This window comes from Anser anser (assembly GCF_964211835.1).
Source record: "Anser anser genome assembly, chromosome: 2".
In the NCBI taxonomy this organism is placed as follows: Eukaryota; Metazoa; Chordata; class Aves; order Anseriformes; family Anatidae; genus Anser; species Anser anser.
The window spans coordinates 112,975,814-113,002,047 of NC_139721.1; the positions used below are offsets into that span (position 1 = coordinate 112,975,814).

At 39.7% G+C, this 26,234-nt stretch overlaps 2 protein-coding genes across 5 annotated transcripts in view; both read right to left on the reverse strand.

Moving 5' to 3' along the window:
- LOC310895668 (uncharacterized protein) overlaps positions 1–26,234 on the reverse strand; it is an 88,148-nt gene that overhangs the window by 55,846 nt on the left and 6,068 nt on the right. For all 4 annotated transcript variants that reach the window (XR_014580853.1, XR_014580854.1, XM_083827199.1 and 1 more), the window contains exons 5-10: positions 26,037–26,159; positions 23,745–23,855; positions 23,415–23,468; positions 20,999–21,157; positions 19,836–19,888; positions 17,015–17,141 (exon numbers count right to left, since the gene is read on the reverse strand). Coding sequence is in view for 2 of the 4 variants with exons in the window: in XM_083827199.1 (XP_083683325.1) it covers positions 17,015–17,141; positions 19,836–19,888; positions 20,999–21,157; positions 23,415–23,468; positions 23,745–23,855; positions 26,037–26,159 (627 nt within the window). In the remaining 2 variants the exon portion in view is untranslated. The remainder of the gene's footprint in view (positions 1–17,014; positions 17,142–19,835; positions 19,889–20,998; positions 21,158–23,414; positions 23,469–23,744; positions 23,856–26,036; positions 26,160–26,234) is intronic.
- Positions 3,628–10,919, reverse strand: LOC310895685 (uncharacterized protein). Its single transcript, XM_083827275.1, has 4 exons — positions 10,634–10,919; positions 9,037–9,231; positions 8,369–8,522; positions 3,628–4,326 (listed from the first exon to the last, which is right to left on the reverse strand). The coding sequence occupies exons 1-4, from the start codon at positions 10,785–10,787 to the stop codon at positions 4,038–4,040; spliced, it is 792 nt and encodes a 263-aa protein (XP_083683401.1). The 5' UTR covers positions 10,788–10,919; the 3' UTR covers positions 3,628–4,037.

The following is a 26,234-nucleotide window of genomic DNA, read 5'->3' on the forward strand; positions in this document are numbered from 1 at the left end:
AACAGCAGCACGCGGGCTGCAACCAACGTTCTCTTCCTCTCATCATTTTCATTTCTGTGGACTCCAAGAGACTACACTCCCAACATTTTTCAGCTCTGGAGAACAAACAGCCCAACCAATCTCATTCACTGAACTACAAAACTGGTATTTTCGCTATCTAGTCCGGAAAAGGAGGCGCACGTCTCTAACGTACAGTGTAGAGACCTTGTTAATAGGCAAAGTCTGCATAAAATAGGTGGCCACAGCCTGATTTTCTGACGTTCAGGGCCTTGGGTCACACACCACCACAGTATCAGACTTAATGAAGTCACCAATCTATGTGGGCCCCTCATTACACAGGTCACCTGTTATGGACCAACCTCTCAAAGGCCAAAAAACAGCACTGATACTGCCGGGCCAACACATATCTGTAGCATCCCATTTCTGGGTGACAACACAATGAATGTTTCCACAAAGTACTCGATGCAACCTAACTACTGTGTTTGGTGATGCAAAGCAAGCCGTGTCAAAGCAGCGTAGCACCCAGGCACATTCCTGGAAGATGTTTTGCTGCTCACGTTGAAGAAAATAGATAAAAAAATCCTGTGCAGTTTGCGCTTCTGAGCTCAAGTACCACAGCTATGCACTACAATTGAAGTGGCATCAAACCTTGTAAGGTTTTGAAGCTTCAGCACTGCCATCCAAATTCAAGGAGGCTGCATCTATTATCTTGAATTTGCCCCAGCTCAGTCCCCTGAAACAATTCCATAGACACGTACAAGCAACCCTTTTCCCACCCAGATTCTTTGCTTCATCTATTCCACCTCTACCTTGCGTCATATTCTTATTAATCTGCCCCTCAAAAGACTCCCTGGCTCACACAAAGAAGCAACCCAACAAATCCCTGTTCCCAGCCACGTTGCTTTCATGCTTTGGGAAGAGTTAACTGCAACAGCTCTAACTGTGATGCCACCTCACCCCCTCCACCTATGTGAGGTTCTTTGCCCTCTGTCTCCTCCTACGTGTACACCTGCACTAGAACCAGGAAGAATGTGCTTCCTACAATACTCCAAGAGCCTCTTCTGTTTCAGGATGTCATCATTTCAATTCAGGACTGAAAGTATTCCTAGCAAAAACCCAACAGCTAATAGCTAACAGAAGCAGTTGCTGGTGATCAGCTACAAGTAACCTGGAAGTACTGAGGAGTCGCAAAAGAGAATTTGCATTACATTTAAGAACAGCATGCAGCTTAGGACCACTGCTTTCACTGACTACACTAAGCCATAAAAAAGAATTGGATTCTTACCTGCCATCACAGCAATTATGGTTTATGTTGCCCCCAAAACACACACGGCAGTACCAGAACTGTGTCAACTAGCTTTAACAGCTTCCCCAGCTATTAAGTACAGTAATTTCTGCTTCCTTTTTTTTCTTGGAGGAATATTCTTTTGTTTCCAGCCTCACTTACTTATTATACACACTGTTAATTAGCAACTATTTCTCCATACTCATAGGGTTATGGAGTCCCTATGACTGGAAAAGACTCTGTACCCTTCAAGATAAGAACAGCATAAAGGCAGCAACTCGCAAGACTGCTCTAGCTTAAAGCAAAGCTTTCCTCATTGCTCTCATCTCCTTTGACTTGAGTACTGTCATCCTTCTACCAGAGCTTTAAAAACTTCATTACCACGAATGAAGGAAGACCATAGCAATCAGAGAGGGTGGCAGAGGGTATAACTTAAGGAGCTGTTAGTAGGATTTTTTTGTTGTTCCTGGTGGACTATTTTTCTCCTTGCCAGCAAGGAGGGAAAACCAGCAAGTTGTTTTCTCCAAGATTTTTTTTTTTTAGGTTTAAGAACACGGATTATGTTGTAGCAATTTCTTCGCTGTAAAGCGTCAGCTGAGAAGTCTAACAGTAAGAAGGGCAAGGGAAAACTGAATGCTGATGCAGAGAGTGCCAGCAGACATCATCCTCATTCCACGGGATGTTTGTAGCTATGGCAGTTGAAGTCTACACTTCCATATGCTTAACATACCCTATTTATAAGCCAATTTTAGCTGACCTAGCATATATCAGTAGTACAGTTAGAGCCAGCAGCCTGCAGGAAAAAGTGGGCACAGGTGTTTCCATAGCAAGGCCTGTGAGTGTCTCCCATACATACTTCCAGTCTAAGCAAGCACATGAAAGGCTTGGCTTGTCGCTTACCTAAGGAACCAGGAAAACAAGGGAAAGCTAGATTTTGCTTGTGTCCTAATGCCCATATAAAAATAAAGACAGATGAAATACCCTTACTACCTTGTTAAATTCCATAAGCCGGAAGAGAACGTGCTGCACACAGGTACAAGTAAAATCCCTTGCTGGCAGGTTTGCAGAAACAAATTTTTTATTTACACAGGCAAGTCTTATCTTTAGACCCCATTTACCTCTTTACATTTCTCGAATATTTACATGACTTCATGATGCTCCAAGAAGAGAGTGATGAACAAAAAGATTACAGAAACTGTCAAAAACATAGCAAAAAAACCCCAACCTATCATTGTGCTTTAAAACTTATGAGCTAGAATAATGTAGAAGAAATGTAGTTTTAGCACTTTGGTCCTAACGGTCATGCTCTAGAAGACACTTAAATAGCAGAGGGGATTTCAGAAGTGACCGTATCCAGAGGTTGCCAGTGACAATTCATGAGTGAATCGTAGAGTTCTTCGCTTGTCTCCGTGAATTGTCTGTTCATTTCATCAACATCCAAGTAGAGCTGTGGATCTGAAAATAAAAGCCTGGTAAGTCCAAGTATCAAATCTGAGGCATGCGCACAAAAAAACTTCACGTGAAATGGCTAATAAAATGTATTTTAAGCTAAGTGTAATAAGCTATTAGATCTACTAATTTTAGTGAGGTATTTAGTCCTCTAAAATTTTGAGCCTCACAGCTCCAACTTTTGGGAATTTGTATATTAGAAGGCTGGGACTAGAATTGTCTTTCAAGATAAAGACAAAGACAATGTTTAAGATAGTAAAGATAACGTTTAAGGATAATCAGCCATGAAACCCTCCCAAGAGTCATTTAATTCACTTCTACGGCAATACACGTTACATAGGATAGTTTCTAAACACTAACACAAAATGCCTCCACGTGAGGAACTTTGCAAACCTTCCAGGACACAAATATGTTTTGTACCGTATTTGTAAGTGCAAGCTGAATCCTCCTTTTGGAATCTGCAACATAAGCTTTTACCTCAGGGTGGAGAACAAAGCTTTTGCATATTACTGAGTTTCTAATATAAAATCTGTTTAGCGGAACCAATACAAAGAACAAAATTCTGTCTTAGACCATTTTCAAATGGGAATGAAGGCACAGGTACAAGAAACCTGCTGCGAAGCATTGACAGTGTCCCGTTTTACTTGATGCGGTCAGTGTATGCTGTATCAGCTTTAAAACCCCAGCTGATTGCAGATCAACCCCACAGAGGTTTGACCTCAGCTGAATTTTCAAGATGTTCTTCATCCAGTAGAGGTTGGCTTGTATTGTTAAAAGGCACAAGGATGGCTAAACTCAAGTGACAATGATAGAACCCTTATTACCGTCAGTAATTAGGTCATCACCGATTGCAGTCATAACTGAAGATTCCTGAAAGACAGAAAAGGCTAAGTTTAATCATAACTCATTTCAGAAAGCATCACAGATTCAAAGTGCTGCAGTCTCAACCCATTCCTTCTTCCTACAACTACAAGGATAGATGGCATTTTATCTACTTATTTTTAGAAGAAAGCCAATATTACAGTACAGGTTGGAAGGGACCTCCGGAGGTCACAACTAATACATTGACCACGATAAGACCACTTACAACAACTGTTTAATTTGCTTTAAGCAAAGCAAATCAGAAGAACAGGAACAGAAGAAGCGTACGCAATTATGCTGTCAAAACCATTCTTTGGTATGCGTGAACAAATAATGGTGTATAAATCACTAATTCTATGGATTTACTATTTAAGCACTTAAATACAAACACCTCTGAATGGAATCTGCTCTTTTAACTTCACACTAAGCAGAAAGCATGTTTTCAACTTCGGATTCTTTTTGCTGATTCACACAAATCTGTACAACATACTATCTGTGAAATATTTTCTTTACAGCAAGCGTGCACTATCTTTACCTCAAAAACAGCTGGAGCCATTAAAGAATCTCCTAAAGAGCAGTCTCCAACAGCTTGCATGCTGTCATAGGGAGCATAGGAGCTGTAGTTGTAGTCAGCGTAAGCATCGTAACTCCTCTGCGAGTGGTAGTTCTGGTAATCTTGGCAATAATCATTACAGTTGTATGACTGGTACCGCTGCAATTCTGCTTTCAGTCTGAAACATGAGAAGTTGCATACAGTCAGAGAACAAGAGACTGTAAACCCAGTTCTGAACTTAAACAATTTGTCAGCTTACATACTTCAAAGCTTAAAAGGAAGCTTTCCTAAACAGTCACCTAAGTGACAGCTTAAGTCACAGCTCAAAACCTCATTTCTATAGAAGCAAGCATCCTCACCTTTGCCAATACCAGAAGGAATTGTTCTCATGGATTAACTCCAGAGCCTTGACATGGTTACCTGTACACATCAAGTATTTTTAGCGTTGGCATAAGCAAGCTGCTGCTAAGTCTCTGTGCTTTGCTAAAGATTGATTTAAGACCAGAGACATTTATCAAGCACAGCTGCTTTAAAGATGCAGTCTTAACCCTTCTATCTTTTGTTTGGTTAATTACTAGATCTTATTTCCAGAAAGAAGTGAATGGAGTCAGATTATCCATTTCAAAGAAGCATCTGACGCTGCCTGTCAGTTTGCCATGTCTACCTCCACCTGCTCAGTTTTTTTGTTTGTTTAAAGTCCATTAAACATTCAACAGCTGCCAACTATACCGCTCAGGTGAAGTCAGTCTTGCTTAACAACACAATCGCGATTCTCCAGCATGACGCCTTATTATTAGTGGGAGAATTACAAAATACACTGGTTCTTAAGAAGAAAGGGCCAGCTGATTAGCTTTCACTACTTTCCCTTTCAAGATTTTCTCAGGGGCAGCTTCAGACTAATGACAAGAACCAAGACAAGTGCTATCTGTACTAAAACTGACGTACACTGCATAAAGAACATTCAGATAACCCAGCTGCATATTCAAAAAAATCCGCTGTTTAGACTTGTCTTCACTGATTCTGTACAGGCAGACCTCCTGTGTTTGCAGTGCCCAGTTTCTCTGACTTGAATTGGGGATGCAGAGAAGTGAGTTCTATGCTTTTGGGGAAGAATACAAGCTGAAGGCATTCTGAAATAGCTTCCAAACTAAGCAAACATGAGGGACAAACTAATCCAATGGCTGGGTATTTCAATGCTAAGAGAGCACGGTACTCAGCCATTCAGAAACGTATTACTGATGTGTATTTTAATACCTACATTTGTTTCAATACTGCAAAGCTACACAAGTTCTAATAAAGAGGTAATCCATTGTCTTGTTACTGTAGTAAACAAACAGAAGATACATCATCTTACGTCTTCTGCTTCCAACTGCACTCTTCCTACATACAGTTGCGTAGGGAAGGAAAATCTGAAAATACTGTTGACGTTCTTCTGGATAGCCGAAGCAAGAAAACATGTTTGTGGCTTATTCTTGTTTTCAAAATAAAACAATATTAGTTTAATCAAAAAATTTTGGCAAAGAAGTTTGGACAGTGCTCTCTTGGAGAAGAGCATTTCCATTCTAAAGCAGAAGGAGGCAACATTTGCAGAATTATGCTAGGTAAACAGAAACAGAAGTGTCATTTTTTACTATTTAACAGAACACACAAGCTAACCTCATGAACATACTGAAATTGTTTATATGAAGTCCTGTTTTGTCAGTATCCTGGATCAAAGTTCATCAAATTTGGTATCAGTTCTTTAACCGTTCAGAGACCTGAATTGCCTTAAATAAGTGATAGAACTGAGCCGGTAGAGTAAGAAACCCTCTCAGGAAGTGCTAAGCTTTAAACTCCCCATTGCCCTAAGCTCATGAAAAGCAAAGAATAGCATTCTAAACCTGTTCTAGTAATAACACCTTTGGCTTTCTCCCTGCGTTCCCATTTTTTCCCCCCACTTCTTTCCTGTCAACCCACTGTAAAACTAGTTATGTGCTTCTCTCAAACTAGAGGGAAAGCTCTAAGAACAAGAACTCCCTAGCATATAAAACCACTTGTTGTCCCTTCTACCTTATACAGGCCCAAACCTGAAAATATTTTCCAATGCATTCAGCTTTGCTACTGTTGAGAAACAAGGCTGGTTACAATGGCAGCTAAGCCCAAGTTGCGCTGTCTGGCTAGACTTAACAGTTGGATTCCCCCAGCCATCCTGAAGCAGGTTGATGAATCCAGGGAGTCAAAACATAGGACTTCTGCATTTCGGGTTTTGTAGACTGCATCCTGTGTACAGCCACTACAGCAAGGGCCACAGACTTTCCAAAGGCAGAGCTACAAGAATCTGATTATTTAGAATAACTGTATCAATGCACAACTCCTTGGTTACCTTTTAGAAATTCCTATGCTCAGCCGGATTCCTTTTCCCCCCAGACCTGGTGCGTTCTGGCAGTCTTGCAGTGCCCTCATCTGATCACCTTGCTCACCAAATCTGACATAGGCATACCCTCTACAATTTTCAAAAGGGAGAAAACCAATTCTGGTATGCATAACAGTTACAAAGCTAACGAATTCAATTTCTGTCTTCTACAAAAACCAGAAGATAGCAGCTACTATAGCTTCTATTACTTAAGCAACCTCTCTGGCATGTGCACGTGCACAGAAAAGGCTTTCACCAAATTAAAAAACTTGGGCCAGAAGCAAAAAGCTTATTCCTTGGTAGCATTAAGATGCAACTCACTGAGAGCCAGCAAAACAATACATTTTAAGTGCTCTCTGCGTAAGTAATCAGATTCCATATTTCTGCATATACAGCAGTTAATCAGTTAGCACTAACCCACTCCTTTTGGAGCCACAAACTTTATTGGTCACAAACACCAAGAGCTGGCTGTAATTATCTGAACCAGTATTAACCGGTACCTCTGAACTCTTCAAACAAAAATATCTTTCAGGTGCTCTTAGAAGAACAACATCAATTGCCTGCAACAATTTGATGGCTTTGCTAAACGGAGCACTGAAAAGCACAGTGGTAGTTTCTTTTGTAGCCTGTTCAGAAATTATAGCCCTGTGCCTACAGCTTCAAATCAGGCCAAGCTTACCAGCCCAACTCTTACAGCTTAAGTTCACTGCACTCGAATGCCTTCAAGACGTGCTTTTAGGAGCCATGGAGAAGAACCCTCTGGTAAGACCACCATTATAAAGTACTGAGTGTTGTTTTACACTTAAAATAGAACTATCTGTTACAGTCATTCATCAGCTTTCCCTAGGCTGCTGCTCTCTCACTACTGAATGTGATCCTGCTCTCAGTTTCCCACTAACTTTTTCCCCCAGCGTTTATGGCCTCTTTTCATCTATGACACTTTTAAGGGACTACACCGTGTTGAAGAATGCTGGTTAACATTTCCTTTTACACAAGGTGCCTCATCAAATTTTCCTGACTAAACCAAACCCCAGAACCTTAACTAGAAGAGGAAGCACACAAACACACACGCCTCCCTGGCCACCATATCTCCCCAAAACATATCTGTTCAGTAACAGGTCAACTGTAAGAATACTGCGATTAAAATCAGTATAGCTCTATACACTGCTTTTGTTCGGCATTACTAGCTAATGTCCTTCCCCTTACCCCTTCTGGAATTAATACTGAATTCTGTACTCCAAAACGCGGTTCTTAAGTCATACAAATGACATTTAACAATCAGAATTTTTCCACACAGTGATCCTCAATAAAAACTTCAATCCTCTACTGCAGTCTTTCAACAAATTAAAGGAATACAAAACTGGCTAATAACTGTTCAGTGATTTTTGGACCTTTGTAGCACTAGAGTAACAGCAGTACACTCTGCAGCATAGTTGCAAGTACGTGGGAATAAGATACTCTCTCTCATCTCTTTTTTTCTCTGAAAAGTGTGAGGCCTCTATTTCACCCTACTAAAGATTTTACCACCAACTGTACTGCTAGCATTGAGACACTGCAACTTCTGTGCTTGTATGAGATGCAGGACAGGTTCCTTAAGGTGTCGCAATTTTTTGTCTAAACCTAGTGTTGAGATCAAAAAAGGGATTGCTACTAATTGCGTACGTATCAATAACCAGGACAGAAGACATGCTGCATATAGGAATTAAAGTTTTTCTAAAGCTCTAGTACATGAACATATCAAATCCCGCAGATTTTTTCTAGTATGGTTTCAGAGGTCTTACTTGATGGACATAAGCGCACAAGTGAAGACAAAAGATACACTGTTTACCTGAAGTACTGGTTTGCAAGTACTGCTTCTCTTCTGTCCTTCCCAAAATAAACTGTGAGGCAGCTGCAGACTCTGCACCTGAACACTCTGAGTGAACACCGAATGTAAATGATGGCAAGGCAGCATTTTGTGGACGCAGCCGCAGCACCAAAACCTGCAGAAATAAGTGAATGTCAAGTCCGTAACCCACGGTGTATCTGCAGTACGTGAAGGTTTGAACTACATTCTAGTCCTGATCTTTCCAGTCAAAACTGTTTAAAAAACAACCCACCAAACAGTAAAAGAAACAAGAAAACCCCATGCTTCCTCTCTACATAAAACTTTTCACAATTGTGTTTTCTGCCCACCACCTGGCTTTAAAAAGTATACGAACTTCTTTGAAAGATCATGTTTTTAGTCTGAACTCCAAATGAACAACGTGTAGGGCATGTAAAGAACAAGCACGTCATTAATGAAAGCTTTTCTCTAAAAAGGATAAACTTATTCTTGGGGAAAAGTGTGCAAACAGATGTTATCTAGGCAATATTCCTACAGGAAAAACGAATAATTTTGCCACACCTCAAAGGAAAAAATAATTGTGCTTAACAGGTAAGAAAATAAAAAAAATCAGAGCAAACCAAAAAATAAATCACAGAATATGCATCCTCGTTTTAATCATGAAGTATTACCTTTGAGCTCTGCTTTGGTGCTTGGCTTTGCACTTTCACAGGCTACACACTTCGTGGCCTCTGCTTTGTTTTGAACCAAGCAGGTCTCCCAATCCCAGCTTCCTTCGGGCTTCTTGAATTTGTCTAAATCCAGAAATTCTCCAGAAGGAGCAGAAAATGCAGATGCACTGCTACTGGTCACAGGTGTTGGACCCTCTGTGAGACAAACAAGACAGTTAACCATCCTGTTTGAACATGAACTACAAAATGAACATTAACATTTAAATTTGATTTGTCACATCCCACAGAAATGTTCAAAACTACTCCGCAACTCCCCCCCCCCCGCCCCTGAAAAAAATAAAAGCCACCAAAAACCCACAAAGAAACAAAGAAACAAACAAAAAAACCAGAGTGGAACTCAAAGCTTCCAAACAACACACAACTCTATTCAGCACACAAGCTTCTGCTGCTGTTGACGACAGTGTAACCTCCATAAAGAGGCCTGACAGGTGCCTTTTAAAAAAAAGGTGCCTTTTAAGAGAGAAGCAGAAGATAACGCTTCAAATTCAAAACCGGAAAGACAAGAATGGCTCTTCCCTTCCACAGCACACGCAGAAAACTTTTATCCTAGTATTACTTGCATCGCTCTTCCTCTTGACAAGTGCAACGTAACCGTGCAATTCACTGCACCATGGTCACAGTAAAGCCCTCATTTCCAAAATTCCTCCTTGCAATGGCAAGAGCCTCAGACAAAGATGCCGACTGACCGCTCAGAGGTTGGAAGTCCAAGAGAATCAACTCTGTCTGAAATCCATTATCTTACCTCATGAAATTTCAGTCTTACCGCACAGGATGATTACAAAAGCCCGGTCTAGTCCATCTTAATTTGTTTCTTCCACGATATATTTGCACAGGTGTTTTTCGATGTAATGGCATGTTAAATGACATTTAGAGTCAAAGTTAAAATTAGAATCGTATTTTAAAAACAATACAACCACGCTCAAAATCAATTACGGTCACACACAATGGGAAACAACCCAGTACTGCCCTGAAGAAGTTACCCAGCGGGTCACTCGCTTTCTTGAAGCCTACCACTGACCTTCATAGGCATCTCTCTGCTTTAGCTTAAGACTAGTTAAGACTACACTGTCTTGAAATCTGGCTTCACATCTCCCCTCAATTACATACAAACGGTGAGTAGAGGCATTTTGGCCACATTCTGTAATTTTTTTTACTTATTTTTTGAAAGAGAAAAACACAGTCATTTTTAACTCTTTCTATGGAGTTCTCATTTTCGCCAGTGAAAAATCACTATGTTGTTTTTAAATTAAGTCACCCACTTCAGCCATCTTCCCTCACCAGCTGCAAAGCCGGGGGTATCTGCATTGATCCAGCTCCGTACTAATACATTTCACAGTCAGTTCAATTTATGCGACAGGCTGGAACCTGGGCTGAGACCTCTGAAGTGCCTGTAAACCAATCCTGCAGACAGCCGCTAACCCATCAACCGTACCTGGGAATCGTGTTGCTTAAAATATTCCATATATGCAACGTACTTTTATTCTGTACAAGATTCACAGAGGCTAGGATGGAAACAACAGGAAAAAAAGGACCATACCTGGTTTCTCAGACTGACAGGCTACACATTTGTTATCTTCCGTCTTATTTGGTACAAGGCATATTCCACAGTCCCAAGAGCCTTTCGCCTTCTTAAATTTGTCTCCAAAGCCCAGAGTGGCTGTTGTGTCAGTGCTGCTCGAGGAGGATGTCATTGTCACCGAGCTGTCTGTGACCACTGGTCATGTCAGAGCAGGCATTACTCCCGTTCCAGGTTTTGGTGTCTCACATGCTATACATTTTGTAGCTTCCGGTTTGTTTTGGACAAGACATGTATCACAATCCCACGTTCCAGGTACTGTTTTGAATTTGTCTCCAAAGCCCAGCATCCCTGCTGGGGGCGCTGCTGGCTTTGAGGTGTCGCATTGACTTGAACTTACTGTCTGTTTCATACTCTCAACTGTTGAGGCTTTAGTAGCTTGACAAGTTACACATTTGTCCTTTATGTCTTTGTTTTGCAGAAAAGGGTCACATGTATCAGATTGCCAGTACGAGGCTTGTTTAGAAGTCTCTTTACCTGCAGAAAAAGTTGTTATTGCAGGCCTAGTATAAACCACTGTGCTTGTCGTAGGTTGTGCAGACGTAGAAGAGCGTGTTTTCAACAATCCAAAGTCTAGGAAGCAAGAAAAAAAAGTCTTCCTGTTAGCGCAGCACCTCACTACATGTAACTAAGTGACTTTACTAGAGGGCAAAAATTTCAACTCAGGTGCCAATGGTTACAACTAGACATTCAGACCGAGCGCAACAGGAAGTCCCCAGAAATCTTATCGAAACGGATGAAATTTCATCTGCTGCACTGGATCACAACAGAACATTTCGTTAAAGCTTCATTTAACTCTTTGTTTCCAAGCAAGCTTTAAATCAACATTTTCACTGGTCGATACAAGTACAAACAGACAGTAGCTGACTGAAATCTGACAGTCCAACGTGGAATGGAAATAATACAATTTGATTAAGACGCGATGCCCAATCGAATCAGATTTCTAAAGCTCCTCCTTCCGTAGCAGATGACTCAAATCTACTCCAGTAACTGTACAGAAGTTTGTACTCGGAGCAGCAATCCATACGGTATTTTCCCACAGATGCTGAATATTAATTAAATAATAAAAACTCAAGACAATTGAACAACTGTCTAATTTTCTATAATCTTTGTTCAAAATGCATCGGACACAGGACAACTCCTTATTTAAAAGGTGGCAATTTTAACAGAAAAGACAAGCTACTAATACAGAAAGACTAAAGGAAATGCATCTTAAACAGCAGCTCAAGTTGCTTGTAAATCTACCTTGAACATAGTTGTTTTGTGGTTTGTTTGTTGGTTTTTTTTTTTAGTCAAAACTGAAGTCTTTGAACAATGTGGATTTAGATTCTGCTTCTTTTAAACCGATAAAGAAAGTGAATGTCACTTCACTCAGAGGTCTTTCCTTAAACAAAATGCACAATGTATTTTCTCTCACTTAGCTCTTTCCAGTAGAGAAATGTGCTGCCTTCTTAACAAGTATGTAAGTTAGAAGAAGACTTTTGGGAAAAGATCAAATTCAATAAAGCCCTTTTTCTTAAAAGATATCTTTTCCACAGACACACTTTATGAAACTGTTGAAAACAATTGCAATTGCTTAAAAACAAAATTCAGAAAAGGGTTTTTAACGTAAAACACTCCACTGCTGTTTGCAGTTTAAATTTTAATCCACAGGAGCCATTGTAAGCTAAGGCCCAAAGATTCGCAGCTTTCGCCATGTATTTGGAACTGAAGCTCTTTCCTATTCTTTCTTCACCTGGGCTGGAGGTGGGACAGGAGTGTTGAGTTTTACAAACATTTCCTTTTCAATTCCACAAATTGTATTTACTTAAAATGAAACACCGATTATCTGGCTAATTCTCTTAGTACCTCATTTACAATTACATCCTAACACGTAAAGGAGATGCAACCCATCTGCTTTTCATCTTGCAGTTTTACTTCCAGCAACAAACACCACTTAGAATAGAAGGGGGCAGATGCACCCTAACAAACGCAGCGCTTAATGTAATGCTCTCCTACATTCATATTTATAGCAGATACTCTATTAACCATAAGTCGTGTGTTGGTTTTTTTTTAATAAAAAATGCGTATTTTTTGCAGCATCTTTTTAAAAGGAGTTCATTATCTCACCAGGATTTTTTAGAACGTCTAAGACGCTTCCTTCCTTTAATACGTGGGCAGTGGTGAAGGGACCACCAGCAAAATCTTTGACCTCCTCTTTCTGTGTGTTGATGTTGGTTGAGGTGGTGGTGTCTTTTGAAACAAAAGAAAACAAAAACAGCTTTCACAATGTGACCTAGTTAGAGCAGATTATACTCACTTTTGTTAGAAACAAGAATTTCCAGCTTTCATGCTTCTCACATAAGAATCTTCACAAATTCTACTTACTTTGCAATGCTTTATGATTACAAGCAAAACAAAAAGCAACAAAACAAAAGAAAAATTATAAAAGCAGATCTGTCACTGGAAAAATACTGCAGAAGTCCAACACTGCCTGGAATTGCTAGCATGCGCAGACAGGACAGATTGAAGATTTAATAAAGAAAAAAAGGAAAATCAGCACTTCAGATCTGAAGTGCTAAAGTTTCAGTTACCTAGGGTAAGAAAGGGCGTCACTGGAGTACCACTGGGTCCAGAAAGTTCTGCCGATTTTACAACGGGAACACTAAATGTAAACCCAATCTGCTATGAACAAGAGAGGTTTTTCAGATTCTCAAGCCACAGGAACTTCAATCGAATGCACACACAAAACCAAATCTGAAAGCTGCTCTTCACATTTGTAGCACGCATGCTGAATGACAAATTATAAGCCAGAAGCCTACATACTTTTCTCCATCAAGGCAGATTCTGCTTTAGTGTTCTGCAACAGCCTACTAAATGCCTAAGAAAAAAAGTCAAGCTCCTTTATTATTTTACTTACAGAAGACGTAGGTAGCACTTCTGCCTCAGTAGATTTCACAACTGGAGATGAAAACGCGAACTCAGGACTGCTAACAGTACTTGTTGGTTGTATCTGTATTTTCAAAAGAATTAAAGGTTTATATTTAAGAGCAACAACTACCTGAATTCACTACCCAACAGAAGTCCCGCAGTGACGTCGAAAAACCTGATGTTTGAGTTATTTTGCAGATAAAAGTAATAATAAAACACAGGGAAGTTTCCAAGTGGGTATAGGACAATATCTTCAAAACCAAATTCCAGAAACTGAGAGGAAAAGCTGGAGATGCTACTTAGGTCTAAATGCACGGAAAAGCAAGCCAGGAAGCTGAAGAACGGCAAACTCAGCCCAATGATACTCCAAGAACTTCAGCAAACACCTCAACATGTTAAAGCAGCTGTCTACTTCAAACCGTACAAAAAATATTTCAAGTACTCTGGAACAGATTAATGTTTATTTTATTGCAATAATATGCCAATTATTGCACCCTAGGCTCATTCTATGTGAGGCTTATATGACCACGTTACCTCTAATTTAATAACTTAAATAAAGTTGTGGTTTAACCATTGCAGGCAACTAAGCACCACACAGCCACTCGCTCACTCCCTCCAAGTGGAACAGGGAAAAGAACTGGAAGTAAAGAAGTAAAGTTGTTAAATTTGAGGTAGCATTAATGACTCATCGCATGTAATGGCTACCTGGAAAGACAAATGCCATAACCCTGTACATACTCCCCACTCCTTCCCCTTCTTTCCCCCAGCATTTATTGCTGAGCACGATGCTAAATGGTGTGGAATATCCCTTCGGTCCTCTGGGCTCCGCTGTCCTGGCTGAGTGCCCTCCCAGCCTCTTGTGCATCCCCGACCTCCTCGCTGGCAGGGTAGCGTGAGACACAGAAAAGGACTTGTCACTGTGTAAGCACTGCTCAGCAACAGCTAAAACACCAGTGCCTTACCAACACTGTTTTGCTCACAAATCTGCAACACAGCATCATCTAGCATCATCTACTACGAAGAAAATTAACTCTACCCCTGCCCAAACCACTATAAATAACGTGGCATAAAGTCCACACCCCCCTTCCCCCGCAGACTTCCACAGCATTTGAAGCAGTTATACAATCACGTTAAATGGGAGTTGGCAGGCTCTAAGACTGAGAGAAGCAGAATCAAAACATTTATGCCTTTTTCCCCAAACTGGCATACAACCCCAATTCATTCAGCTGCGTAGAAACTAATATTTGTTAGTTTCGTGAGCACCACAGAAAAAGTCAACTCGCAATAAAGCAGTATACTCATTGTAAACATTATTTATAGCATAAAGATTTACCTTGCCCGCCGCCGTCGCTGCTGCATCTGCCATGCCTGCCGCCTCCGTTGAATTTGCCACGCTTGTTGTTGCCACTGTTGACTTTGCCTTGTCCTTTGTCTTCAGTAGATATGGCATGCCCGCCGCCATTATTGGATATGTCAAGCCTGAGGGCACTGTTGAACACGTTATGCCTGACGTCGCCGTTGTATATATCATGTCCTCCACCTCCTCCTCTGATAGATCTGTCAAGTCCTCCACCTCTGATGGATCTGTCATGCCCTCCACCTCTGATGGATCTGTCATGCCCTCCACCTCTGATGGATTTGCCATGCCCGTCGCAGCTGCTGGAGTTGCCGTGCTCATTGCTGCTGTTGAAACAGCGCTCGGTGACGCTGAGACAGCGCTACTACCAACGAAACTAGAATTGAACTGAGGCAGCGATGCAGCACTGATGGGTAGGGGTATTTTCGGTAGCACTGGTTCCTCCACTTCCTAAAGTTGCAAATTTTAATTTTTCTTATACAAGACATACTACTTTCTCACCCCATCGCACCCAATTTATTAACAAAATTAAATAGAACAAAAATCCATACAAATTAAGAGAAAGCAAGTTTCCAGAAGAAATCCCGATCTCCCCACCTCTGTCTACCACGTCATTTTAATTTATGGCAGGCCTGCTTCCACATTATACTCTATTCAACAACTGTACAGCAAGAACACTGAAAGTTAACTCAAAACCTGTGCAGAACAGAGAGGCACAGATCACATTTTTTTTCTTTCTTTTCTATACTTTAGTCATCAAAGCTCTGGAGAAGCATCATCCTTTCTAACTACCCTCGCATGGCTTCAATTAAGAGTACACTCTCAAGACAAGTGAGGAAGTGTTCCTCTTGCAAAATTAGGCAGGATAGCTGCCAAAGTTTCCAAAGTCACTACAGCAGGGAACGTGGAAAAAGGTAATGTTTAAAGAAGCAGGTAGGTTCAACAACCAAACTAAACACAAAAAGCACCAAAGAAAGTCAGACTAGCAGCACGGAAGATTGTGTTCTGGTAAATACAGTCTATATCATGTATCAGGATGCAAATATAAAAATCAGAAGAGAGCCTCTTAACAACTTCAATTTTCATCCCTGCCACTTACTTTATTTGATTACTAAGATTGGATGAGTTATGTTTTAAATGGCATAGAAAATCTGACCAAAATTTGTACAGTACTATCATGATCTACTTAGAAATGACTAGGCAGGGATGTAAGTTGGTACTACTGATATTCAGTGCATCCTGTAGCTTACATCTGTTTCACAGTTTTGATTTGAAAAGTTTATGGAACTTTTGATATTTGGACCATTATTTTATTTGTGTTACAGGAATAAACAACAGTGTTTATGATTTCTTTATATTGCATCATCCGGAAGTCCCATTTAATGGTTTGAAACTTAAATTAACTTAAATACTTAATATTAACTTAATATTAATTAAATACTTAATGTTAACGTAAATACTTAAATTAACTTACAGGCAGCTTATATAACATCCAATAAAAGAAAAAATAATCTGAATATTCATGGTCATAGTTTTATGGAATAGATTTTTCCTATTAAAATGAGAAAAAAACTCTCTCACAATGAGTTTGGTGAGTATCAAAAACTGAGTCATCGTTAGCAGACATGCAGAATGCTGTCTTCTACTACTCTTTTTCACACTCTTGGCCTGTATCTTTCTGTATGACTTAAATATGAAACCAAAAATTAAGCTTTTTTTTTCTTTTTATACTTGGCACTCGTTTCAAGTATCATTCCTGTAGAAAAACTATACAAACCTTCACCAAAACATTACTCCTCTTCTTAGGACTCATTCATTCAGTTGCTAACGAGAAATGTTATAGTTTGAAGAATCTCCAAGGTAACAGAATTAAAAATTTCAAAATTACATAAGCAAAGTTCAGGTATTCAAACACAGGAAATCAATTGGAGCCTGCTCTGAAACCCACAAGAAAACAAAAACAATGCAAAAATAAAGCGGTATTGTTATAATTTACTATGATGCAATAAAACTGACACACTTAGCTAGTTACTTCAGTAAGCTCAGTGACAGCAATTAATTTAAGAGTCACTTACCTGTTCTTGTACAGCTCTTGATAAATAGTGTATTCCTCTTTCCCTTCTCATTTTGCCGCCTCCGCTACTCACTCCTGAAGACAGACCATTGGACGCAGCAGTACTGAATTTGTAGCTGGTCACATTGCTAGCACACGACAGTACAGAAGTTGGGGGAAACAAGAGAAAAAAAAATTACCAGCCAAATTGTTTTTTCAAGATATTAGAGCTGTTATTAGTCCTAGAATTGAAACCTGCTGATCAGAAAAAAACTAAAGCTGTCTCACAAGTTGCTAAACGCTGGTAAATACTTGATGTTCTAAATAGGAAAAACTTTATTAACAGCAGCAATGAAAAGGACATACATAAGTGCACCGTTCACATGGGAACAATGACTAAGCCAGAAGACCTGAAATAGAAGAGCTGATTTAGATTGTTATTTTCCAGTGCTTCCTTTAAATAGGACTGGTTCTCTGATTCTGCGATGCACGTGTATCTTTTGCAGGGATATAAAAGAACAGCTCACAAAAATACAGAAAGAGTGCACATATGCACACATACACATGGGAAACACTGCCAACAGCTCTGATAGAATAGGGACGCCTTAGACTTGTGTGGCAAGGTAATATGGCCTAAGCTTCAGAAGCAGCTCTGGCTTTCATGTGGCCATCAGCAGGAACAGCAGAGGTGTTTGGGTATGCCAACATTCCAGAAGTCTTTTCAGACATGAATACAGATCCCTTTTGTAAGGCATACAAAGGCATTTTTCTGGTACTTAAAAAAGCCTAGCTCAAAACCAGAAAGATATCCTAATCCAAGAGCAAATGGGGAAAAAATAACCCAAACCAGAAGTGGAATAGGGAATAACTCTAACAAAAGTACTATGGCAAGAAAATGAAGTATGCCTGGAAAAACTGTGACATCAAAGCTTATCTTGCAGCCAATCAGTCAGTCAGTACAAAAGTGCATTAGATCGCACTGGAAGACGCCAGGTCAAACTCCCACAATACTGAGGAGGAGAACTGGTCTAAACTTGTCAAATACTTGACAACAGCCTGCTTAGCACTGTGACTGCATAGAGGAAGACAGATCCCTAAGGCATATGCTCAGACTTTTCTCTAATCCAAACTGTCAATCCATTAGAATTCTGAAAAAAGTCTTACATCAAAATAGATCTTCATTCAGACAACTATCGCTTGCCCGTAATAGCCCATATTCCTCTTTCTGTTAACACCTGTGAGCTTCAAGGGGGCAAAGACAGTTGTCAGCCTTCAAGCAAGTCTAATCTACAATTGGACTCAGGTTTAAAATATATATACACACACACACACACACGTAGATATATAGCATTGGTGGGCCAGAGATTTACTGAGTATTCCAACTCAACTGTCCAAAGGGACTCTTGCCAGCAGATCAGTGTGGTGCTCCTGCTCCAGAACATGGCACCCAACAGAGACCAGCGTCACAAAAAACACTACCCCCACTACCTACTCTACAAACAAAAGGCAGGGTATTGCAATAAACTTTGTGAACGAAATCAAAAGCAGTATGAGTTTTCTGTATCTCCTTCCTAAATGGAGAAGTAGAAAGGAGTTCTAACAGAGACAATTTAGAACAGTTTGAAAAAAGCATAATTAAAACCCAGCACCTGATTGCACCTGTACCAGAACCTTAAAGCCAGTCGCTTCCACCCCTAAAAAGGTGGTTGTTGTGAAGTCCAACTTTTAGATGCCAAAACAAAGTGTTGAGTTCTTTCTGCAAGCCAAAGAATGCCCATGGTCACACAAGAATTGCTTGGCAGATGAGCATAGAGTCAACAAAATTCCCTGCCACTGTTCTTTGAAAAGAGCAACCCCCTAAAAACCCAGTGCAAAGTCTCTTAACTCAAGCATTATTACCCAAAACACCATTTGCCCAGAAGGAAAAGCCATCAATATTATCTGGAGGATAACTCATTTGACCTAAACCAAGAAAGCAGTATAACACAAAGCAGTCTCCTCAAGAAGAAATTCAATTAATTCTTCTGGATTTTTTTTTATTTTAGAGATGAGTTAGCATTTGGCCTCAAATGATTCTAAAGAACACATGGTCTTCATGTGAACTCAAAGCAGACAATTAACTTCATCATGAAAAGAGTATTAAAAAAAGAATAATAAATCATAAATCTTCCTCCATGTTTTTGCTTAAAAAATAAAGAAAAAAACACATCAGTAAACATCCTCCTGAACCGTAACTCACTTCCCCTACTTCACCTTCTAAAGAATACTTCAGAAAGAATCATCCCATTAGGACAGAGCTTTCAAACTGCAAGCAATTAAATAGCTAAAACTAATAGCTTTTCCCCTAGGGAACATTAGGAGGGACAAATTATTTTGTTATAAGTAAACTGAGTTATAAACCATGAAATATCTGTCAAAGCAAAATTTGTAACGCTACAGATTTAGTTAAACTACAAAATGAGCCATATTTCCTATAGAAGGAAAAAATTAGGCCTCCAATAGCAAAGATCCTTTCTGTGGATACAGCATTATAACGTGCCTCGTTTCCCATCTTCGTATCCTACTCAGAAGATAAACTCGGGATAAAAAGTGGTGTATCAGTAGTTTTATTCTTGCTCATCTTCCTTCCTTTCATAAAAACAACAATTTTCTCAAAGTTCTATTGATCTTCAAACACAATCCAGACTTTGCAGCTCCCTCAAAATACACAATTTTCATTGGATTTCCCATTCCTTTTACTGAGAACTGTCACCACCTTTCCAAAAAGACAGGCATGCAGACCGTACTGAAAAAGGAGATTTCTTTCTTCCTTCAAGTAAGTTTTAAATTAATAGATGTCATACCTTTCAGATGGTTCTGCTCGCTGTTCTGCAGGCAAAGTCTTCTCTCTCATCCCCTGCAAGTTAAGTTTAGTTCAAGAGTTAGCTGACTATGTACAGAATACACAAAGTACCAACAACCACTTAATGTGTTTTTTTCTGGTTTTTATTTTATTTATTTATTTTTAATTTTATAGCACTGAATACACCTCACCTACTTAACGTTGTTCCCTAATTCAGCATTGTGGGTACAGTTCAGTTAAATTTTGGGGCTAAAGTAAGCATCACTGCTTCACTCAGCATTGAGGACAAACTGATAGAACACTAAATCAAATTTGTCAAATCCTCTAACAAAGAAAGTAATTAATTTAAACAAAATAACAAAAATTGTGCGTGTGGGGGGGAGAGTTTTCATCAAAACTTGTGTTTACCAGCCCCGTAAAAGGGACATACTTTTCTGTTTTCTATCATTTATCAACAAACAAGCAAAAAAAACCGAAAAAACTCTACCCCCCAAAAAAACTAAGCAGTTGCTGCTACATTCATTTTAGAACTTTACCAAATGGAGATTGTGCTGGCTAAACAATACAGAGATTGAAAGAGTTAAAAGCAATAAGCAACCAGTATTACTGTCCACTTTGATTTCCAGCCTAAAAAGCCCATACACTTAACACGTGGTCATTTGTACACTCAGACTGATACTGGAAACACAGATGTTTTCGCAGAAAGAGATGCCCATTTAATTTTATGGAAAATTTATCAGACTCCATCTACTCCAAAGCAATCAAAAACGATAACTCAGCACATTGTCAGAACTCTCACTTGGAGCACATAGCTCACCTGGAATAGTTTACACACAACACGAGCATGTTTCATCAGTGACAGCTTTGTGTACATGAGAATATAAAAGGAAAACATTTCTGTCTTTTAATATTCTTTCACTGAGAACAGGATGACTCAATAGCACATCATGACATCGTGAAAACAACCACAAGACACTGAGTGTTCCAAAAACAGAATTAAATCCATAAAAGCTCAATCTATTTCACAATGGTTCCCACTGCCTTAAAGCTCGCCTCAAACATACTATCAGTACTTTTTGCAAAGATAGGATAACAATTGGTTTGAGAAACATTCCAAGACTGGAAAAAAAAAACAGGCACATAAGGACTCAAAAATGTACTCACTTGGAACTTTGTGTCTACTCTCTGGCAAATTTTGCTGGACTCAGTAGTTGAAGTCGGTGATGGTTCAGAATACGGCGTATAACGCATCGGTTGACGGTTTACCGTTGGTGTCACAAGTCTCTTAACAGGTGGAGGCTGGAATGCATTCTGGGATTCCAGCTTTGAAAGGGAAACAGCAATCAATTTATCCTTACGTCCACCCAAATTAATTCCAATATTTATTGATGAAAACAAATTACAGAACTATAAACCTCCCCCCATCGGTCTTGGCACTCAGTGAATACAATTTGAAAATTCTGAAGACCGTTCAACTTGTAGAGGGAAATCACCAGAAAACCAGTAACGAAATCCATAAAGCTATATATAAGTAGCCAAAGTCTGACTGAATTCCATTTCAAAATTTGGCAGTTAGCTTCATAGACAAAATAATTCATGCTACCATAATTAAAATAACCCATGTTCCTAGAATATGCTCCTATCTTTTCCTCTGCCCACACTGTGATTTTTTTTTTCAGTAGCTTAATTCATTAATTTAACATTCGAAGTGTTAAGCAACTAATTATACAGGCTTCTGGGCTTCACATTCCCTACATTTTCCCTCTTCAAAGTTACACAAACAATAGAACACACTCAAAAAAAAACACCTTGTCAATCTTACAATAATCTCATTCATTAAAATATGATCCAATGCTTTACATGTGCATTAGATGCACTTCAAGTAGTGGGTTTGACTTCCCTTTTCAAAGCATTTTCACAGACCAGAGTTAATTTTTAACACAGACCACTGCGTGTTCTGCAAAACTGACTTAACTGAACTGTCAGACAGAAAACAAAGCCTAAAGGCTACAAGATTTACCGATGGCTCCGCCTGCGGTCTTAAGGATCAGAAAATACAGTCTTAGGAAGCATGCTATTGTTCAAATCAATACCAACAGGAAATTTTTGTTTACGCTGCAGCTTTAATTTCACAGTATCTCCCAGCTCTTAGTAATAGGATTCACACTCTCTCTAAAGTATACAAAAATGCATCTTTCTAAAAAATATTACATTCAGTTTGAAACCTTGAATAAGACATGTTTTATGTAAGTTCACAAATCTACTTTGAGTGAACGATGGTTCATTGCTGGTTTTAAAGGTAAAAAAGAAAAATATTAAATCCCCCTAACTAGGCATTCAATACACCAAGAGCTATTCTGCCTGGTACAGTTCCTTGAAATAAGAAAAATACCACATCACTGCTACCCACTGCAGAAGTTTAGCCCGAGTGCACAAGTGTTCCGTCAACCGCATGTTCACTTTAGCAGGAAAACACACGATCGTCTCCTCAGCAAATAATTGCTTCTCATCACGGGCTACCCTTCTCCCGCCACCATTATGAATTCTAGTATTATGAATAGACAATCTATCTCCTTTCACCCACTGACAGCTGCGTGCAACATTCATTTAGTGGCTGACAATTTCAGGCTCTCTCTTGCAAATCTGGCAGATCTTTCTTAATGCCTTATCACAGGTGTATTGCTATAATATAACTGAGAATTCACACCAGATTTGGTTTTAGTTATTTGGATAATATTTATGATATACTTCACTTCTCCATGCCCTTGTAATTTGGCAGATGGTGAAAAGATGGTCCAGGAAATCTGAGATGTTTGTAAACTCTGAAGTGATTGTAAACTTAATTATACATCCATCCAATCAAGGAATTAGCACAGAAACTTCTTGAGACACTGTCCCTTTGCTCATTAGAACAGAAGATGAAAAGTTTGCACATCTTGTTATTTCCTTTAGGCACCTGATCTTCAAGTGGTCATTTAAGGGCTTTGCAATTTAATAAGCCCAATGATACCCCTAACTAAAGTCATCAAAAAAGATGACTAGTTTTCATTTTTTAAACAAAATGAAAGGAAGTCATGCTTTACCACAGTATTATCACCAGTTCTGTGCTACCTCCAAATAGGAATTTAGGAGCGTAAGATTTATAGCGTCGGAAATTAACGATTTTCCTCGTCTTTACTTTGAATGGTGATAAAAAGCAGAAAAACTAGTTTTCTGTGCCCGAATGAACACGGAAGTCTGTACAAAGTCTATATGACCACTCAATCACCATTTTTCTATTTGTGATCATTTCTTCAAGAGAAAACTTGCCTCAAGAGGAATTTTAATATGCAGCTTCACCCCAAGTTGGGGGACAAGATAAAACGACTTGGTGTGTTCTAGAGTTGCTGCTCTCAACTTACAAAGATAACATAATTCTTAACCTGAGTAATCTTCACAGCCCATCATCTATTGTGGATACATGCCAATATTAACTTGATTTGATGTCTATGTTGTCACTAAGGTTTGAGAAAATTTTTCTAATAGTGATAAAGCATTGAAAAAGTTATCTACCTCAGCTTAAGACATTATTGGTTCTTACCTTTCTTCGTTTGGACTGGAAGTCAGTAATATCCGGTTTATCTATGTCCGGAGGCTAAGGGAAAAAACAAAGCATAAATATTAGAGGGCAATTTTTTTTTCCTGAGACAGAGGGTTCCCTGCAACAAAAATGTGGGGGTTCATGGTCAACTTATACAACACAGCGGCAAAAGAGATGCCATTCTTTTAGCATCCTGTTGAAAAAATAGCGCACTAAATTAAACCGGCCACAACGTAAGGAAGAATAGTTTTATCTTTATCCTTTGATGGCACATTTACTAAGTTTTATAAACACATGAAGCAAAAACAGATTAAAAGATGTGCTATTTACCAACAAAGAGCTTGACAGCTTCTCCACTGCCTCCAAGATGCACCGTGCAGCGGTACTTAAGGTAGCGCGGGGCCGCACAGTTTCTTGTCTAGCTTTCGCTCTCTTTTGTGCCTGAAAAATTAGCATTTTAAGTGTTACAATGGTCAATTCTCAGCTAAGGAGGCATGTATTTTATGTCCCAAGGCTACGCTGATGATACAATCAATATATTCCGATGACAGAGAAAAATGCAGTCACTGGGAGTTCAAGCCATAAAGAAGAGAATACATTCGGAGTTTAATGAAGTTTACCTTGGGCCTCAGTGCATCTTGCATGTGCTTGTTGCACGAGCAATAAAAGAACTCCGTACTTGTAAAAGGTCAAGACGGATGATGCTAGGACTGCTAAGGCCTCCGAAGCAGTAATCAGGGAAACAGAACTCAAGAAAAGGCTTGTGGTGGTACAGAAAGCATTTTCAGTAACAACACAGACCTCAGAGTTTCACGATGGTCTAAGTGTACCATCTTAAAATCAGTGTATACAATCATAACCAGGAACTAGTTTTACTTCTCTCTTGCTTCCTCCCTTCCCCCAAGATTAAAGTTGGCTGCAAATCTTTGTCTTAAAAGATAAAGATCTGATTTAAACTGTAACAGATCTAAACATTACACTGAAAAAGTAAACTGTGTATTTGCACCACCCAACTTCAAATATCAGTCAAAAACTTCCTTTGGTGTGACTTTTTTTCTTCCCAGGTTAAACCCCTCATATAACCACCCTGTGCTTATCACACGATGTGAAGACAGGAAGCAGACCACGCAGCATGTAAAAACACAAGTGAGACTCACAGAACCACAGAATGGTTAAGGTTGGAAGTGACCTCTAGAGATCGCCTGGTCTACCCCCCCGCTCAAGCAGGGCCACCCCGAGCAGGTTGCCCAGGACCATGTCAAGTCAGCTCTTGAAGACCTCCAAAGAGGGAGACTCCACAGCCTCTCCGGGCAACCCGTGCCAGGGCTCCATCACCCGCACAGTGCAAAAGCATTTCCTGATGTTCAGACAGAGCCTCACGTTTCAGTTTGTGCCTGTTGCCTCTTGACCTGGCACTGGGCACCGCTGAAAACACAATGGCTCTCTATGCTCTTTGCACCATCCATTCAGGTATTTATATACACCAATAAGATCCCCCCTGAACCTCCTCTCCTCCATGCTAAACGGGCCCAGCAGTCCCTGCCTCTCCTCAGAGGAGAGGTGCTCCCAGTCCCTTGATCATCTTGGTGGCCCTTCGCTGGACTCTCTAGTACCTTGCTGTCATTCACAGCAAGCAGCAAGAAGCAAGCTACTCTCTCCTTTAAAAGCCTAGTATTTTGGTTCCTCTTTTTACTATAATGCAGTAATATTGTAAAAAACAAAAATAGCCGACCAAAGAGGGTTCCCAGCTTTGCACCACAAGGTTTCAAGGTTTCCCGTAAGTGAGGTACTTGTACTGCCCTTTTTCCGTTGCAGAAATGGACTGTCAGAACAGAGCCAGCAAACCCGCGTTTTCATTTTCTTAAAATTCCTTTTGATTTATTGATAAAAGTCACTTTCATTTAAATACATTCCTACCAAACCTGATTTGATTTTCCGTTTCGATTCAGCTCTAGCTAATCAGAGTTGTCAGCAGTTTTTATTTGCTATTTCCAAGAACTCTTGGGGGCAAATAACTCTCTTCAAGAACTATATGAATCGTTCAAAACAGAAAGCATGTTACTGCTTATCTTGAGACTGCATTTAGTCCTGCATGCCTCTGTGTACCAGAAGAACAAAGGATCAGCAAAGTTGATTTTAGATATTTTCAAAGACTGCAGGCTTATACAACATATCCATAGCATGAATGTAGGCATGCTTGGAAAAGAAGATCCACAGATAAATATTAGCCAGGTTTGACTACAGTAGCTTTTGCTACCATAAACACAAGTTTTCAAAGTTAGGCTGTCATTGGTTTTTTTGCATCAAGTTATTTTAACGTAATGTAGTCAGAGGCAGACAATGGCACTTAAATGGAATTTTTTGAAAGACCTAACAACAGAGGAAACCCCAACTACCAACAACTAGCCCAAACTGTCATTCTTGTTCTTTCTGACAAGTATTACCTGTGGTAAAAACCGTTATAAAAGAATTTAAACAGAAATCAATCTCGTCTATTTTTGTAGACCAAGAGGGCAGAAGAGCAACTGTTACCACATATTCAGCTCCCTGCTCCAAGCTCCTTTGGCAGTGCTGCTTTTTTTATTTCCATCACTATTTCCCACTACACTACTTTTCTCATACCCGATAAGGTTCTGTCTTTCGCTGCCTAGATCTTGCAGCTGCACCACCATAGGCCGTCTTTCCGGGGTAAAATGGAGAAAACTCAAGCTGCTTTTCCTTAAAAACAGACGTGCTTCCACATGCCTACGGAAACACAGTACGATAAGTGGATAGAAAAACAGGTACACATTCAAACTGATTAAAAGAAATACTGTGCAG